This window comes from Nematocida minor, assembly GCF_024244105.1.
Source record: "Nematocida minor strain JUm1510 chromosome Unknown 7921, whole genome shotgun sequence".
In the NCBI taxonomy this organism is placed as follows: Eukaryota; Fungi; Microsporidia; genus Nematocida; species Nematocida minor.
The window spans coordinates 61,177-74,723 of record NW_026250401.1 but is presented as its reverse complement, the minus strand read 5'-3'; the positions used below and the strand labels follow the sequence as shown (position 1 = coordinate 74,723).

The window sequence follows — 13,547 nt, the reverse complement described above, 5'->3', positions numbered from 1 at the left end:
CTTCAGCATGAGTAGAACTGTAGAAGAGAAGACGCGCCCAAAGAAGGACAAAGTCAGAAAAGACGAGAAGCAGACAGAGACAAAGGAAAAGAAGAAGGAAAAAACACATCCAAAGGCAAAGCCACTGTGCCCTTCTGATGTAACGAAGAAAGTGTATGAATTAATAGGACTAGCAAAAAAGAACGGCTCGCTAAAAATAGGCGTAAATGAGACCATCAAGAAGCTGAACAAAGGCGACGCAGACTTGGTTCTGCTGGGAGGGAACGCCCTGCCATTTGCCATCGTTGAGCCTCTAGTTGTCCTGTGCGAGAACAAGAACAGAACATTCCTGTTTCTGCCAAGCGTGTCTGCAATGGGAAAGGCGTGCGGTCTGCCGCGGCCAGTGGCTGCATGCACCGTCGTTTACTCCGAGGATTCGTCCATTAGAAAGTTGATCAACGAAATAAGAGAGCAGATGATAAATATCTAAAATAAAGAATACTTACAAAAGCACTAACCATACGCCTTATTCTTTTGCAGTGCCAGCTTATTTTGTGTACGCCTTTGTTCTTTTGCAGAGGGCTCTTCCTCTCGTACTCTGGAATAATTGTGTACTTTTTATTTTGTGTACCTATTTTTATTTTTGCAGGAATAATAAAATTGTAAAAGCACAGCTGTATATATTGTAAATTGTTTTTATTTGCGCCTGTATGACCCTCCAGTGAGTGCGTTGGCTTCGCGTACTTCTTCCTCAAACGCCTTGTCTCTTTCTGAGGCCAGACTCGAATAAATGCCAGGAACATAAAATCTTCTTTTAGTATTTAGTAAACCCTGATTATTGTCATTTGCCATCTGCACCTGTGTGGCTATCTCTTCTGTCAGTGGATCAGTGCCTGTTCCTGTAGAGTTAGTCTGCACCCCTGCATTTTCTGTTTCAGGATCTGTCTGCACCCCTGCATTTTCTGTTTCAGGATCTGTCTGCACGCCTGCATCTTCTGTTTCAGGGTCAGTCTGCATCCCTGCATCTATGCCCCCAGGGTACGACATCATAGGCTCAGCTGGCGAGCCATCAGCGCATATACAGGGCGTCTTGCGTGCTCCTCCTCCTCTGACGGGAATTCTTGACACCTTGCAGCACTGCACTGTCAGGAACTGTTTCTTAGGCTTTGTGAAGCATATGGCTCTCGGTGTTCTGGTGACAATGTGTCTTTCATCGCACTCGTCGTGATAGCCATCAGAGCCCATGCTTCCTCCTTGGCCCATACCGCCCCTAATTCTAACTACCATGGGAGATACCACAGAAGATGCCATGGGAGCATGTGCATGAATTACTCTGTTCTGCATCATTCCACTGTGCATTGCGTGGATGGCTGGTATTACTTTGCATCTGACTGCCATGTGATCTACACCGCATTCGGGTGCCAGCCGTGCCCTTCTCTTGTACATATTATCTATAGACATTTGCCTGTGCACTGCCTTGTTCATGTTGTATCCCACATCGCATCTAGCTGCTGCTTTGAGGTTTCTTTTGTAGTTTTTCTGGAGGGCTCTGAGCTCCTGCCACACCTCCCTATCTGAGGTGTCGGGCTGCGAGAAGTTGGCTGGATTCGAGTGGTAGTGCATGTTGAATGGCAGAGAGCCGGGCTCTTCGTAGGAGACGCCAAAGGGGGCGGTGAGGGAGTGCGCGCCTACTTTTACTATAGACTGTGTAATGTCATCGAAGCAGTACATTCTATCGGGTGAGCACATGGACAAGTCTATTCCCACAGAGTATGCGGAGACTGTCAGGAGACATGCAAGGAATGCAACGCTTTTCATATTTTTATCTCTGCCGGTGGGCTATATTTCCGGGAGTGTTTCAAAATGAAACCAAGCAGAAAAAAACATGAAACAGACAATCGTTGTAACATAGGCCACAGCGCAAAGTATCCAATGGCACAGCACACACTGTGCACTAAATACTGGTTCTACTGTCGGTTAGCACACGCGGTGTACTAAATAAAAACAATCATACACAAATACACACTGCAACAGCCCACTAACAACTGCCATGTTCTGCAATGCAGACATAGTGTGCATGGAGCACTAAATAATGGCTGTGTGAATATTTATATCTACTGCACACAGAGCGCTAAACTCTATCACAGACAGAATATAACGCACAGACGCCAATAAATGCTCTTAATGCCAGCGCAATGTGCTGCACGGTGCAATAAATACGGTCACTCTCTATAATATAGGGTACACAGCACACCAAGTACTGTTCCAGTTTAAATAGAATATTTTTTTTTACAGTATGAAAGAAGGAGAAGCAGAAGAGTTAATTATGGCGTACATCGACCCAAGCAAGAAGAGAACGGCTGAGGCCCTGGCGCAGAGCATAAAAGGGAACAACGAAGAAGTAAATGGCTTCCTAAAGGGCCTTTTCTCAGAGAACCCGAGAATCAAAGAAATATCTGCTCTTTTCCTCAAAAGATCTCTGGCTCTTTCGCTCACGCAGAACATGCCCAATGCCCCAGAGTATCCTGCTGTATTCCACAAGCTGTGCAGTGCGCTGTCTAATGACGCCACAAAGGCAAACAGCCTTATCTACGAAACCATTTCCACCATAAAGGACGCGCTAACTATAGATGATCTTTTCAGGGCTCTTCCTATCCCTGAAATAGACCCAAGCGCGCTCCCTGCATCTCTCCTTGATTTTAACACGGTAAAGATGCTCACTATCTTAAATAGGTACACAGAGAAGTACAAGAGTAAGGAGAAGTCAAACGAGCTGTACTCAGAGATAAACCACCTAATAGAGAGCACAGGCCCGTATATGATGCACATTGTACAGGAGATAGCAACGAGCAAAGAGACAGGACTAGCCCAGCACGCATTTATAAATATATACCAAATGGTGCTAAACATACTGGTCCATGACTTGCCAGACTACTACGAAGAAATGATAGACACGCTGACTGCCACCCTATACAGCAGTAATGTGTCCAGCAGTAGCAATACTGATCCATACAGCAGCACTGCCTTATATGGCAATGCCAGTAGGTCTATTGCCCTGCTGAGAATAAGAGTCTCTTCTGTGCTTGTCTCTAAATACTCAGATGCATACACTTCCTACACTGTGTTCATAAACAGCCTGCACTCGCTCTACGAAGAGGCAGAGACCATGGACGAAGGCGTGCAGATAGAGTTTCTGCAGTATTTAAAGACACTGCTTAGCAATACAGAGATCCTTAATGCCGTCATACCCGTATCTACTGCACAGAGCACAGTAAATGCTGTCAAAGCAAAAGCAAACATCCTAAGCAACGGGATACTGGTTATGCTGCTGAACAAGATAGAAATAGACGACTCCTTAGGAGATGCAGAGTATGTGCAGTCTCTTCTGGAAGGCGATCCTTTCTCCCTCAAAGACATATCGTCTTCCATCATAGCTGATCTGATAGCCAGGGACCCTCAGCTGGTGGCAGAGATACTTGCACAAGAACCAAATCAAAATCTTCTTTATTTATTTTTATATCTTATCAGAATAAAGTATAAGCCGCATGGAACAGCCAAATGGATAGACTTTGCAGTCAGCAATATCCTAGAAGATAGAGGCGCAGATCTAGTAAGTCTCAGCATATCCTGTACTATTCTTATAACTGCCATCAATAACCATACGATTGAGATAGAAAGCATCCTTCCCAAGCACACAGCGCTGCTTACTAAGCTCTCAAGCACCCTGCTCTCTAATGCGCCCCCTGTGGTACTTCTGTTCCTAGAGCTAATACACACTCTGTGCACACATAGTACACAGGGTGCAGAAATACCTGTCTCTCCCAACACTCTTCAGCACCTGATGAGCACTCTAGCCCATGGGAATACAAACAGCACCATAGGCCAGGGGCTGTTCCATCTGCTCAGGATGTCCAACACAGCAGACACTCAGTACTACGCAGAGACAGCCAGTGCCCTTCTTATCTCGCAGGTAGACACCGTAGGATCCACTCGGCTCGTTAAGTCTCTCTGGGACATCATCACTCTGCACGCCCTGAAGAGCACAGACAATCTAGCTATTCCCACAGAGCTGATAGTGCACTGCATAAACAACAACCTGTACGAGTACTACACATACTCTCTGCAGCTGCTCAGCATAATCAACGTAGCATACGGCATACAGTACTATACAGACATATCCTACAGCATACTCAGCAATAATAGTCTGTGGGACAATAAGCCTTTATTAGTGAGCCTCACATACCTAGCTGTATCCCTCAGCAACAGACAGCTGTACGATGTAACAACAGTGATAAAGTACATAGCAGCAGACGATGCAGCAATAGGCATCGTAGGAAGATACCTAAATACCTACAGCATACTAACTATATACAACACAGGCACTGTAATAGTGCATCTTCTCATACGCTACATAAAGGTACTAGTCACTACTGAGTATACAGAAGAGCTGGATAAGACCGTAAGAATGTTCATAGACAAACCGATGGTGCAGGAGGAAGACACAGCAGACAGCATATCCACGCTAGAAAGATATCTACTGCAGCACAAAGAGTCTGCAGATATAACCAATAGAGTAAGCATCATACTGAGCAAGCTAAAGAACAGACAGCAGAGGATAAAAGATGATCCGTGGTCTCTTTCTTTGGTCTCTAGTGTGTTCAGCAGAGTGTAGCTACTGTAGCATACTGAGCACTCCTCTATTTATATCCTCTTCTGTTATCTTTACTATCTTGTTCTGTTTAATATCTCTTATATACGTGCTAAGTATAGGATGATCTTTCAATAGGTCTAGCTCATAAAGATAATAGTCAGTAGACCTATCACTCTTATTAACACTGTGTGTAGCATAAGAATCGTTATTGCTAGTCTCATCGATAGACCCAGCGGTATCAGCATTAGCATCACCAGTATTGCTTATAGACCTATTATCACTAATAAACTCACTATTACTACTGTTACTGTTATTTTTGTTGTTATTCATTAACTGCGTGATTGACTTAATGCTGCTACTACTACTATTGGCATTGCTGCTGCTTGCTGTCTGCTTGGGCACCTTTACCATGCTGTTCTTGTGCTTGTGGGATATGACTGATATCACGTTAAGTATCTTGTATGCTGTAGTAATGTGCACTCTAATCGCAATGTAGGACAGCCTCTTAAGGAAAGACCGCACCACGTTAATAGATATGCTACTGCTGTACAGCAGATCATTAACTAGCAGCACCAGTAGATCGCTCTCTGTAGCAAATAGGTCAATAGTTAGCAGATCATACAGCAGGCTGTATATATTCGCAATGTTTACGCTGTACTCGCTGTGCAGGAGAATAAGGCCTTTGAATGCGCGCACACCCACAGAGCCGCCCAGGCACACAAGAGACAGTATCGCATCAAGAGCAACAGAAGGGCACTCTACCAGAGGAAGCGAGTGCACCAGTATGTCAAGCAGAGCAAGAGAGTACTCGTCATCGGGGGACTCTAGGACCAGCTGCAGATCGTCCATGAGCGCGTCCTCAAGGCCTTCCTCTATTTCTTCGTTCTTCAAGAGAGCATTCCAGTACATCACTCTTTCTTCTAGAGACTCTGCTGGAGAAACTGTTGAAACCATCCAAAAATAAAAAAAAACAGTATTTATACTTCTGCGATTGCCACATGCGGCAATAAATAAGGCTGCCGCTTTCCCTGCACAGAGAGAGCAAGAGTGCCACTTCCCTATCAGGAGATACCAATAAAACAAGGCTTTTCAAAAGTATATATAGCCCAAAAATAATTATTTTTATTTTTCAAATGGAAGAGCTAAAGAACCCAATTACCTTTCAGTGCATCTCCTGCAGCACGATCGTCACCGACTCTTTTTTTCTCCTGGAGAGAGTAGACAGCAGCCTCCTATTCACCGCAGCGCCTAACACCACGCTAAACAAAGAAGTAGTTAGCACGCGCAACAATGCTCCTAACGACGCAGCCAGTGCGTCCTGCTCCTATTCTGCAGTGCACTGCCTGTGCGGCGAAGAAATAGGAAGAAAGTATCTTACGGTAAACAGTCTTCTAACCAACTGCCTAAACAACTACCTTATAAATATAAAGAGCATCAGAGGGTACCAGCTAGGCATAAAGACACAGCAGACAGAGCACGCCGTGATGACCAACTCAGAAATAAACACAGAAATAACTAAACTGCAAAGGTTCTGTACTTTCCTATACAGTAAAATAAAAGAGATAAAATAAACACACACTTAGTTATTATTTTACTTACTACAGTACACAGTATATGCAGCAGCACAGACGAGGAATAGGCAGAGATAAGCTGGAAATAGATGCTAAGCAGATAGGAAACAGAGCATGAACAGGAGATAGAGTAGCATAGATAGGCCTAAGCTAGTCTAAACTATTCGCAGATAAACAACAGCCTCGCAGAAGTAATAGTTACCCTATGCATGTGGAAATAAGCCTGCAATAATGAATTAGTCAGTGTTTTATTAATGTGTGATAGCTATGATATGCACTGGTGCATCCATTTCTTTATTATTTCCACTGTGTGGCTGTCCTGCGCTATCAGCTCTTTGTTGTCTATCTTTACTACTCTATCTACTATCTTAATGTCCTTGATGTCCACCACTCTCTTCACTCTCCCTGTCTTCACTGATGTGTTCACTATTATGTTATTAACGAGCTGGTAGTAATGCACTTTCCACCTGCTGATCCACCCCTTGTACTCTACTAGATACACTCCTGCCTCTCTTTCTCTATCTAATATATCACTGATCTTCTTGATACTGTCGGTGTTGGGCATGGTGCTGCTGAGTATGAACTGCTGTATATGCTTATAGTATATGCTGTTGTTCAGCAGAGTAGATAGCACTAGCTGGATGATGCTGTACCTCTCCTGGTAGTTGTCTACGCCTATGGACCTAAAACGCTTTATGCTTAGTTTATCAAGGATGTCTGAGCTGTTCTTAATCACCACTATGAGATCAACTATCTCCTGAATGCTCTTCAGAAGCAGCCAGGAGTGCATCAGTGACCCTATTCTTATTACGTACAAAGTGCTCTCTTTGTTGTTCTCGTACAAGAACCTACTGGACACCACAGACACCTCAAAGGGAGGCTCTGTCTTAGGGCCAGGCGCGTATATATTGGTGGCAGTATCTACTTCATCGCTGCTCCAGGACTCCAGTTCTATCTTTATGTCTCTCTTGTGCCAGTATATCTGGTTCTTGTGTCTGTTCTTTATATCTGTCATAAATTTATAAGTACAAATGAATTTATAAATATTTTTATGAAACACGAGATGAAACCGGTGGTAAATATAAGAGATGTGCTATTTACAAAAGGATCAATAGGAAACAGAATAGTGCTGAGGAATATTCTGATAGAAGTAGTGAATCTAGATACGTCTATTTTCATCATGAAAGGCTCGCTAGAAAAAGAGGAGCATCTTCTGTGCGCTGAGTATATTAACAGCTCGTTCAGCAAAGAAATAGAAAATAGAGAAACAGAAAGCATAGAAACAGACAGGAACAGAATGTACATCTATGATATGAACAGAGATAGCAGTGATAGGTATGGCAGACTGTCTGATTCTTTGCGCAGCAAAATAGAGGGATATGCACACGGGCTGGTGAGTATAATACGATACATACAGCAGGAGACGATGGAAGGCAATGAAGTACAGCAGAAGATGATGGAAACTACAGAAAGCATAGAGAGTAAAGAGAACGATCTGCTGTTCTTCTGCATTATGGAGGTATTTGAAGAGTTTGTGCTGGGTCTGCACACGGTGTACAGTGTGCAGTATATAATGTACGTTCTTTCCATTTCCAACGAAATAAGAACCAGCAACTTCCTCTCTTTTCTGCTGTCTACCGTGCAGTCTAACGATCAGCGCAGAAGAATGACTGCTGTTTATTTTGCGTCCTTTGTCTCCCGGGTTAAGTGTCTCTCAGCTGACTCCATGGAGATAGTTGGCGAATATGTAGAGTACTGTAGAAATAGAATAAACACAGTGGATGACAGATACAGCAGAGTGCTGCTAGGCTGCATTAAGTACATCTCAGAGAACAGCAGAATAACGGTTGGCACAGAAGACATTCTTGCAGAAGCACAGATACTTCCTGAGGAGATGAGCAACCACCCCTTTAGAAGGACAGGAATAGAAGTGTTTGATAGATTTATTGACGAGATAGATGAGATATAAAGTGTATCTATTTGATTTATTTATCTCTTTGTTTTTTTTGTTCTCTTTTTTGGAATTGCCTTTCTTTTTGTTTTTCTTACGGTGTAGTTCTTTACTTTCTGTTTTTCCTTGTTTGTGCTGGCCTGTTCTTTCTTCTTTCTTTCTCTTTTGTCTGCCTTCGCTTTCTCTATTTTCTCTTCTTTTGTGTCTTTCTTGCGGATCTTGCTGATCATCTCTTCAGTTACAAAGCCATTGGAGTCATCGTCTGTTTCATCTCCGCTGAACGAAGAGTCATCAGCGGACAGCGACTCTTCATCATCGCTTGCATCTGCATCGAATGAGCCTTCATCGCTTGCCATTTCATAGCCGCTTTCATCGCCATCATCATCTGCCATTTCATCATTCTCTTTATCTCCAGAGCTGTTTTTCTTGCTGCTTTTGGCAATATTTTCAGCTTCTTCGTTATTCTCCTTCTCCTTCGCTTTCTCAATGTCTCTGATCATCTTCTTCAGAGCTGATGATGCAGTGACTGCCCTCTTCTTCTTCAGTCTTCTGTAGTCCATGACTTTCTTGATGCACTCAAACTGCGCAGCCTCTGGGTATCTTCTGATGATAGCTCTGAGTGAGTTTACTCCATATGCTATTATGTCGTCGTCCTTGTAGTCGCTGCAAAAGTTTTCTACTATCAGCTCGCACACAGCCTCTACCTCTCTGCTGGGCGTCTCCTGGTGGATGGCCTGTGCTATAGCAGAAAAAACACTCGGCAGTTTCTCCTGGTGCGGAAACAAGAACCTCATCATGTACCCGTGGAATCCTTTTATGTTAATGGTGTAGAAGCTGATGATACGAGAGACTATCTGCACCATCATTAGCTTGGTATCCGGAGAGTACTCTGACGCCTTTACCTTCTTGAACAGCTTAGACCCATAGTATGGCCCTTTGTCTCCCAGTCTGTTTAGTAGAGCTATTATGTTGGGCTCTTTTCTTTCTTCTTTCTCTTTTTTCTCCTCTTCCTTTTTTTTCCTTTCTTTTTCCTTTCTCTCTTTTTTCTTCTTGTCTCCTCTTGTCTCTTTTTTTATCTTTGAATCTGTTTTTTTCACAACAGGCACTTCTATCTCTTCTTCTGTTACAACTAGCTTAACTCTATCGAGGAGATACATAAAAACAAAGTTAATCACAACAGGAGGCGCCTGGAAGATCATTTCAAAGACCATCTCCGAGGACTCTTTATCCACCCACACTTCTCTGCTGACAAGGTGCATAAACAAATACACTGCTCTTTTGGAGTGCGACTCTACCCCTGAGTGTATAGTGTTTATCAGGATCTCCTGTATCAACTTTCTGTGCTCTGTGTTGTCTCTTATGATCTCTGCGATCAGGAACTGAATGAACACTGTCTTTGTTCTTTTGTCCATTTCTTCTATCAGGGGAATAGACTGTTTGTAGAATATTTCTGGCCCTATTTGTTTTGTTTTTTTAAGGGTAGTGATTCCCGTTATGACGGACTGCGATAAACTCCTTTCAAGGAGAGAGTAGTAGTCCAGGGCGTAGTTGAAGATATCTCCTGCTATGTCTTCATCGTAGTGCTTCGAAATGTGCGGTAGGAAAGTAAGCAAAGTTGAAAGCTCTGAGTTCTTGGCCTCTGGGTCTAGCTTTGATATTTTTATCATGCCTCTGAGCTTGTCGACTTCGTTTTTGTAGAGCGTTTTGTAGCTCTTTGGGTCTCTTTTTATTTGCAGCTGCAAACGTATGTCCATGGTCAGTAAAAATTTGCACTTTTTATTATTTCGAGAGGTGGCACTACAAGCTATTTATTTACTATAGATACTAGCAGAGAGTTAGCTGATCAATAGGGAAATGATAGAAAATAGATAACGAACAGTTATCTAGCTAGTTATTTAATCTGTTAATCATCCTGCTATTCACTTAATCTATTGTGCAATACCCTTTCTGCGATTTGTTGGATAATTCTGTGCTTCTATTGGATACTATGCTTCCTTTCTATTGGTTTTCTTCGCTATTTCTATTGGTTGCGTATTTTACTCAATATAATCCGAGAGCTTCTTCTACTTCCTATGGACATCTCAGGAATTACGGAAGTGCAAGATGCTTTCTACGAGAACGAGCTTATTAGTGCATTCTCTGTCTCGTCCCCTGCCACTGTCCAATGGTCTGCTGATTTTGTTCCTCCTATTACGGAAGTATCAAGGAATAGAATTGTTAAGATAGACAGCTGTCTCTCTTCCAAGGTGCTTTTTATTGACTCTAACGACACTGTGCGCCTCTTGGGAACTACTAGCCTGTTTAACTGGAACATTCGCACAGAGCAAGGACACAAGATAGGAAGCCTGTCCAGGAACCTATTGGGCACAGAGTATACTCTGAAAAACAGACAAGAGAACAAGGAGGTGTGCTTTATAAAGCACTTTGGGCTGTACTCCAACACAGGCCCGAGAGTATTCAACGTGTACACAAACTCAAAAGATACACTTTACAAACTAAACCTGTCAGAAAGAGTGAAAAAGAAGAAAAACCAGTACATCAGACTGCAGAACAAGCCCCCGTACTTTAGCTACGAGACTAACTCGTACGTGCTAAACTTCAACGGCCGAGTGACCATGCCTTCCACTCGCAATTTCCAGATCATACACCCCAAAGACACGTCATTCATTACGATGACATTCGGGAAAACCTCGCACAACGAGTACATACTAGACTATACGTATCCCTGGTCGGGCATGGAGGCATTCGGTGTTGCATTGTCATCCTTTGGAAGTATCTTGGGGATTGACTGAATTACTCTATTTGTTATGCTGCTTCTGGCAAGGAGATCAAATACTTCAATAAACGGATGCTCTTCCCTTATCTTGTCCTCGCACAGCAGGAGGGTCTTCTTAACAATTTTCATGCAGAATAAATTTACCACACACCAACTAAAATAAAACACAAGATGAAATTTATTCACTTATCAGTTAAATAGCATAAGACAAACAGCCAGTTAATCTATACTTCTATCTACTATTTAGTGCGTATTGTTAACTAACTATCTATTAAATGACTAACTCCCTGCTAATAACTGTTTATTTATAGCAAAATTGGCTATCAATTGACTATAGCCTGTACACTTTTTGTATAAGTACGCTTTTGTTCCTGTTTTACTCTGCTCCACCTGTAAGTGCACTTTATTCTTGTTTATTTCTCTACTCCTCGTTCTGTAGGTGTTCTATTAGTTTGTTTATTGTTTTTCTTCTGATGGACCTTTCGTCTTTCTCCTGCTCTGTGAGGTAGAAGAACGGCTTGTCTGCTCCCTTCGGCACCAGCAGCATATCTACACCAAACAGACCAGATGTGTTTTCCTTCGATGGCATCAAATATCCCTGTTCCTTGGTTGAGAACAAGTGGTACTTATTGTTCTTATCGATGTAGCCGTACAGACACTCGGCAGTACAGGATATCTTCCCCAATGGAGAAAGATTGCTAACTATCTCTCCTAGCTCGCCGTTTAGCAGCAGCGACTTAACGTACGGGCCAGGAAACCCGCACAGCAAGTCAATGTACAGAGAATAGTCTTCCACCACCACAGGGCCTTTGACTATTTCATATGCTGCATACACTTTGTTCTTTATTATCTCCTGAGCGCTTCCCTGGATCTCTTCCAGGTCATGGCTGATAAATTTGTATTCGACTCTGCCGTCTATGTATTTCTTGATTTCACCCTTCTTTCTTTCACTTCCGGTTATAATAGTGAGCATAGAAAATAAAAAAACAGAAGAAAGACTTATAGAGTTGAAAGAGATCAGAACATAGAGAGAAGACCAAGAGAGAACATAATCAGAGACTAATTGAAGACGTAAGAATGATTTATTAATAAGAGTACAATAAGTATCCATCCTCTTCCTTTTGTCTGGCTCCTCTTTTGTGGCATTCAAGACTCATTTATGATAATCGAGTAACAAAGTGCCAAAAGGGAATAGTATGGCCCCAGAATGCAAGCCAGCATGAAGTAATTTAAGTGAACAAACACTTCTATAAAGCTGAGCGCAAATATTGCAAATAGCGAAATAATAGCCCAGAAGTGGAAAAAAACTATCATCGTAAAATTGGAAAAAAGGAAAAAATCCACAAAGAGATTGTTGTCATTGCGCTGCTTATCATATCCCATTGCATCAACTATCGCTTTGTTGTAAATAATAGCATTAAATGAAAGAGCGATAGTAAATACCATGCAAATGGAAATAATAACAGAAATAACGAAGGCGTTCTCTTCAGAATGGCTATTTAGCAGGTATACGTACAAAATGTCAGGAAAAGAAAAGACAAAGTCAAGTATATCCATACTCTCAGCATACTTAGCAGTAATTAAAAGCTCCATAAGAAAAAACAAAAAATATTCATAAATGCAATCTAAGACAAAAAATATCAGAGTTATCTTAGAGGAAAACTAAAGAAACAAAAGACAGGATATAGTAGATAGAAAATGCAGTAAATGGATAGTAAGCAAATTTTAAACTGTAAAGTTGACTATTTATTGTTGTTACATGCAATGATTTGGCCATCTTTCTCACACTCATTCTCCAGGTCCTCTGGCATCTCTGTCCATTGTTCTAATGTCCCTACTATTCTCATAAGAACCGTGTCTAGGCTCTTGTTGTGCGTCTCTGTTAGACAATATAAACCCATTTTCTGTATAATTGTGGCCACTTTCTGAATTCTCTCTATCTATCCAAGCCTTATAATTAAAGAGTCTGTCCAGAATAAACCAGGTCACTATTCCTGATAACACAGCAAAGACAGTAAAGTCCATGTTCAATGACCAGCATATATATGAAAAAGGAAGCAGAAAAAACAATAAATACTGTTCGCATATCACCATCCACACAAAATAATAGGTCCATGGATGGCGGGGTATAATATAGTTAGACAGAAAGGCGTCCTTAGGATAAAACTTCTTATGTCCCAAATATACTGTTCCCTGAAAACACACGAGAATAAATAAAACTAAAGCTATGTATAGCATTATATAGCTGGCTCTCCCAAACATAAGAGCGTACTTTGGATTGCCTTCAAACGTGTTTTCAATAGATTTGGTAAATATTTTAAATATATCTTCAAGTGAAGTAATATTAGCAGCAAGTGCCTCGGTGTCTTTAATGCTCTCTGCCGTCATATCCAAAAATTTTCAATAATTTTTGTTTTTAGATAAGAGTCCAAATATCAAATTGCTCGCAAAACTGTGCTCAGATTATTGGGGTACAGAGCCAAAAGAAGAAAGTAGTTTAGCATTAGATAGTTTTAGCTGTTTATTGCATAACTGAGTTGTCTAGCTAGAGTAAATAGCTATTAGAGTAGCAGTGAAAGTGAGTCTCTAAGAAGCAGACATTTTAATTTAGTCCATGCA

General features: G+C 41.8%; 13 protein-coding genes across 13 annotated transcripts; 5 read left to right on the top strand and 8 right to left on the bottom strand.

Moving 5' to 3' along the window:
- Positions 1–7: 7 nt before the first annotated feature.
- On the top strand, positions 8–469 carry NEMIN01_0314 (U4/U6 small nuclear ribonucleoprotein SNU13; the record flags this gene model as incomplete). The annotated part of the gene is made up of 1 exon (XM_051476256.1): positions 8–469. The coding sequence occupies one exon, from the start codon at positions 8–10 to the stop codon at positions 467–469; it is 462 nt and encodes a 153-aa protein (XP_051332216.1).
- Positions 470–675: 206 nt separating this feature from the next.
- On the bottom strand, positions 676–1,797 carry NEMIN01_0313 (uncharacterized protein; the record flags this gene model as incomplete). Its single annotated transcript, XM_051476255.1, has 1 exon — positions 676–1,797. One exon carries the CDS (start codon positions 1,795–1,797, stop codon positions 676–678), a length of 1,122 nt encoding a protein of 373 aa, XP_051332215.1.
- Positions 1,798–2,275: 478 nt separating this feature from the next.
- On the top strand, positions 2,276–4,651 carry NEMIN01_0312 (uncharacterized protein; the record flags this gene model as incomplete). The annotated part of the gene is made up of 1 exon (XM_051476254.1): positions 2,276–4,651. One exon carries the CDS (start codon positions 2,276–2,278, stop codon positions 4,649–4,651), a length of 2,376 nt encoding a protein of 791 aa, XP_051332214.1.
- On the bottom strand, positions 4,652–5,584 carry NEMIN01_0311 (uncharacterized protein; the record flags this gene model as incomplete). The annotated part of the gene is made up of 1 exon (XM_051476253.1): positions 4,652–5,584. One exon carries the CDS (start codon positions 5,582–5,584, stop codon positions 4,652–4,654), a length of 933 nt encoding a protein of 310 aa, XP_051332213.1.
- A 179-nt stretch (positions 5,585–5,763) lies between these two features.
- On the top strand, positions 5,764–6,201 carry NEMIN01_0310 (uncharacterized protein; the record flags this gene model as incomplete). The annotated part of the gene is made up of 1 exon (XM_051476252.1): positions 5,764–6,201. One exon carries the CDS (start codon positions 5,764–5,766, stop codon positions 6,199–6,201), a length of 438 nt encoding a protein of 145 aa, XP_051332212.1.
- A 265-nt stretch (positions 6,202–6,466) lies between these two features.
- NEMIN01_0309 (uncharacterized protein) lies at positions 6,467–7,216 on the bottom strand (the record flags this gene model as incomplete). Its single annotated transcript, XM_051476251.1, has 1 exon — positions 6,467–7,216. The coding sequence occupies one exon, from the start codon at positions 7,214–7,216 to the stop codon at positions 6,467–6,469; it is 750 nt and encodes a 249-aa protein (XP_051332211.1).
- Positions 7,217–7,252: 36 nt separating this feature from the next.
- Positions 7,253–8,170, top strand: NEMIN01_0308 (uncharacterized protein; the record flags this gene model as incomplete). The annotated part of the gene is made up of 1 exon (XM_051476250.1): positions 7,253–8,170. The coding sequence occupies one exon, from the start codon at positions 7,253–7,255 to the stop codon at positions 8,168–8,170; it is 918 nt and encodes a 305-aa protein (XP_051332210.1).
- A 20-nt stretch (positions 8,171–8,190) lies between these two features.
- On the bottom strand, positions 8,191–9,906 carry NEMIN01_0307 (protein SDA1; the record flags this gene model as incomplete). The annotated part of the gene is made up of 1 exon (XM_051476249.1): positions 8,191–9,906. The coding sequence occupies one exon, from the start codon at positions 9,904–9,906 to the stop codon at positions 8,191–8,193; it is 1,716 nt and encodes a 571-aa protein (XP_051332209.1).
- A 318-nt stretch (positions 9,907–10,224) lies between these two features.
- Positions 10,225–10,944, top strand: NEMIN01_0306 (tubby; the record flags this gene model as incomplete). The annotated part of the gene is made up of 1 exon (XM_051476248.1): positions 10,225–10,944. The coding sequence occupies one exon, from the start codon at positions 10,225–10,227 to the stop codon at positions 10,942–10,944; it is 720 nt and encodes a 239-aa protein (XP_051332208.1).
- NEMIN01_0259 (uncharacterized protein) lies at positions 10,866–11,057 on the bottom strand (the record flags this gene model as incomplete). Its single annotated transcript, XM_051476201.1, has 1 exon — positions 10,866–11,057. One exon carries the CDS (start codon positions 11,055–11,057, stop codon positions 10,866–10,868), a length of 192 nt encoding a protein of 63 aa, XP_051332161.1.
- A 292-nt stretch (positions 11,058–11,349) lies between these two features.
- NEMIN01_0305 (inosine triphosphate pyrophosphatase) lies at positions 11,350–11,901 on the bottom strand (the record flags this gene model as incomplete). Its single annotated transcript, XM_051476247.1, has 1 exon — positions 11,350–11,901. One exon carries the CDS (start codon positions 11,899–11,901, stop codon positions 11,350–11,352), a length of 552 nt encoding a protein of 183 aa, XP_051332207.1.
- Positions 11,902–12,074: 173 nt separating this feature from the next.
- Positions 12,075–12,521, bottom strand: NEMIN01_0304 (uncharacterized protein; the record flags this gene model as incomplete). Its single annotated transcript, XM_051476246.1, has 1 exon — positions 12,075–12,521. One exon carries the CDS (start codon positions 12,519–12,521, stop codon positions 12,075–12,077), a length of 447 nt encoding a protein of 148 aa, XP_051332206.1.
- A 195-nt stretch (positions 12,522–12,716) lies between these two features.
- NEMIN01_0303 (uncharacterized protein) lies at positions 12,717–13,316 on the bottom strand (the record flags this gene model as incomplete). Its single annotated transcript, XM_051476245.1, has 1 exon — positions 12,717–13,316. The coding sequence occupies one exon, from the start codon at positions 13,314–13,316 to the stop codon at positions 12,717–12,719; it is 600 nt and encodes a 199-aa protein (XP_051332205.1).
- Positions 13,317–13,547: the final 231 nt, after the last annotated feature.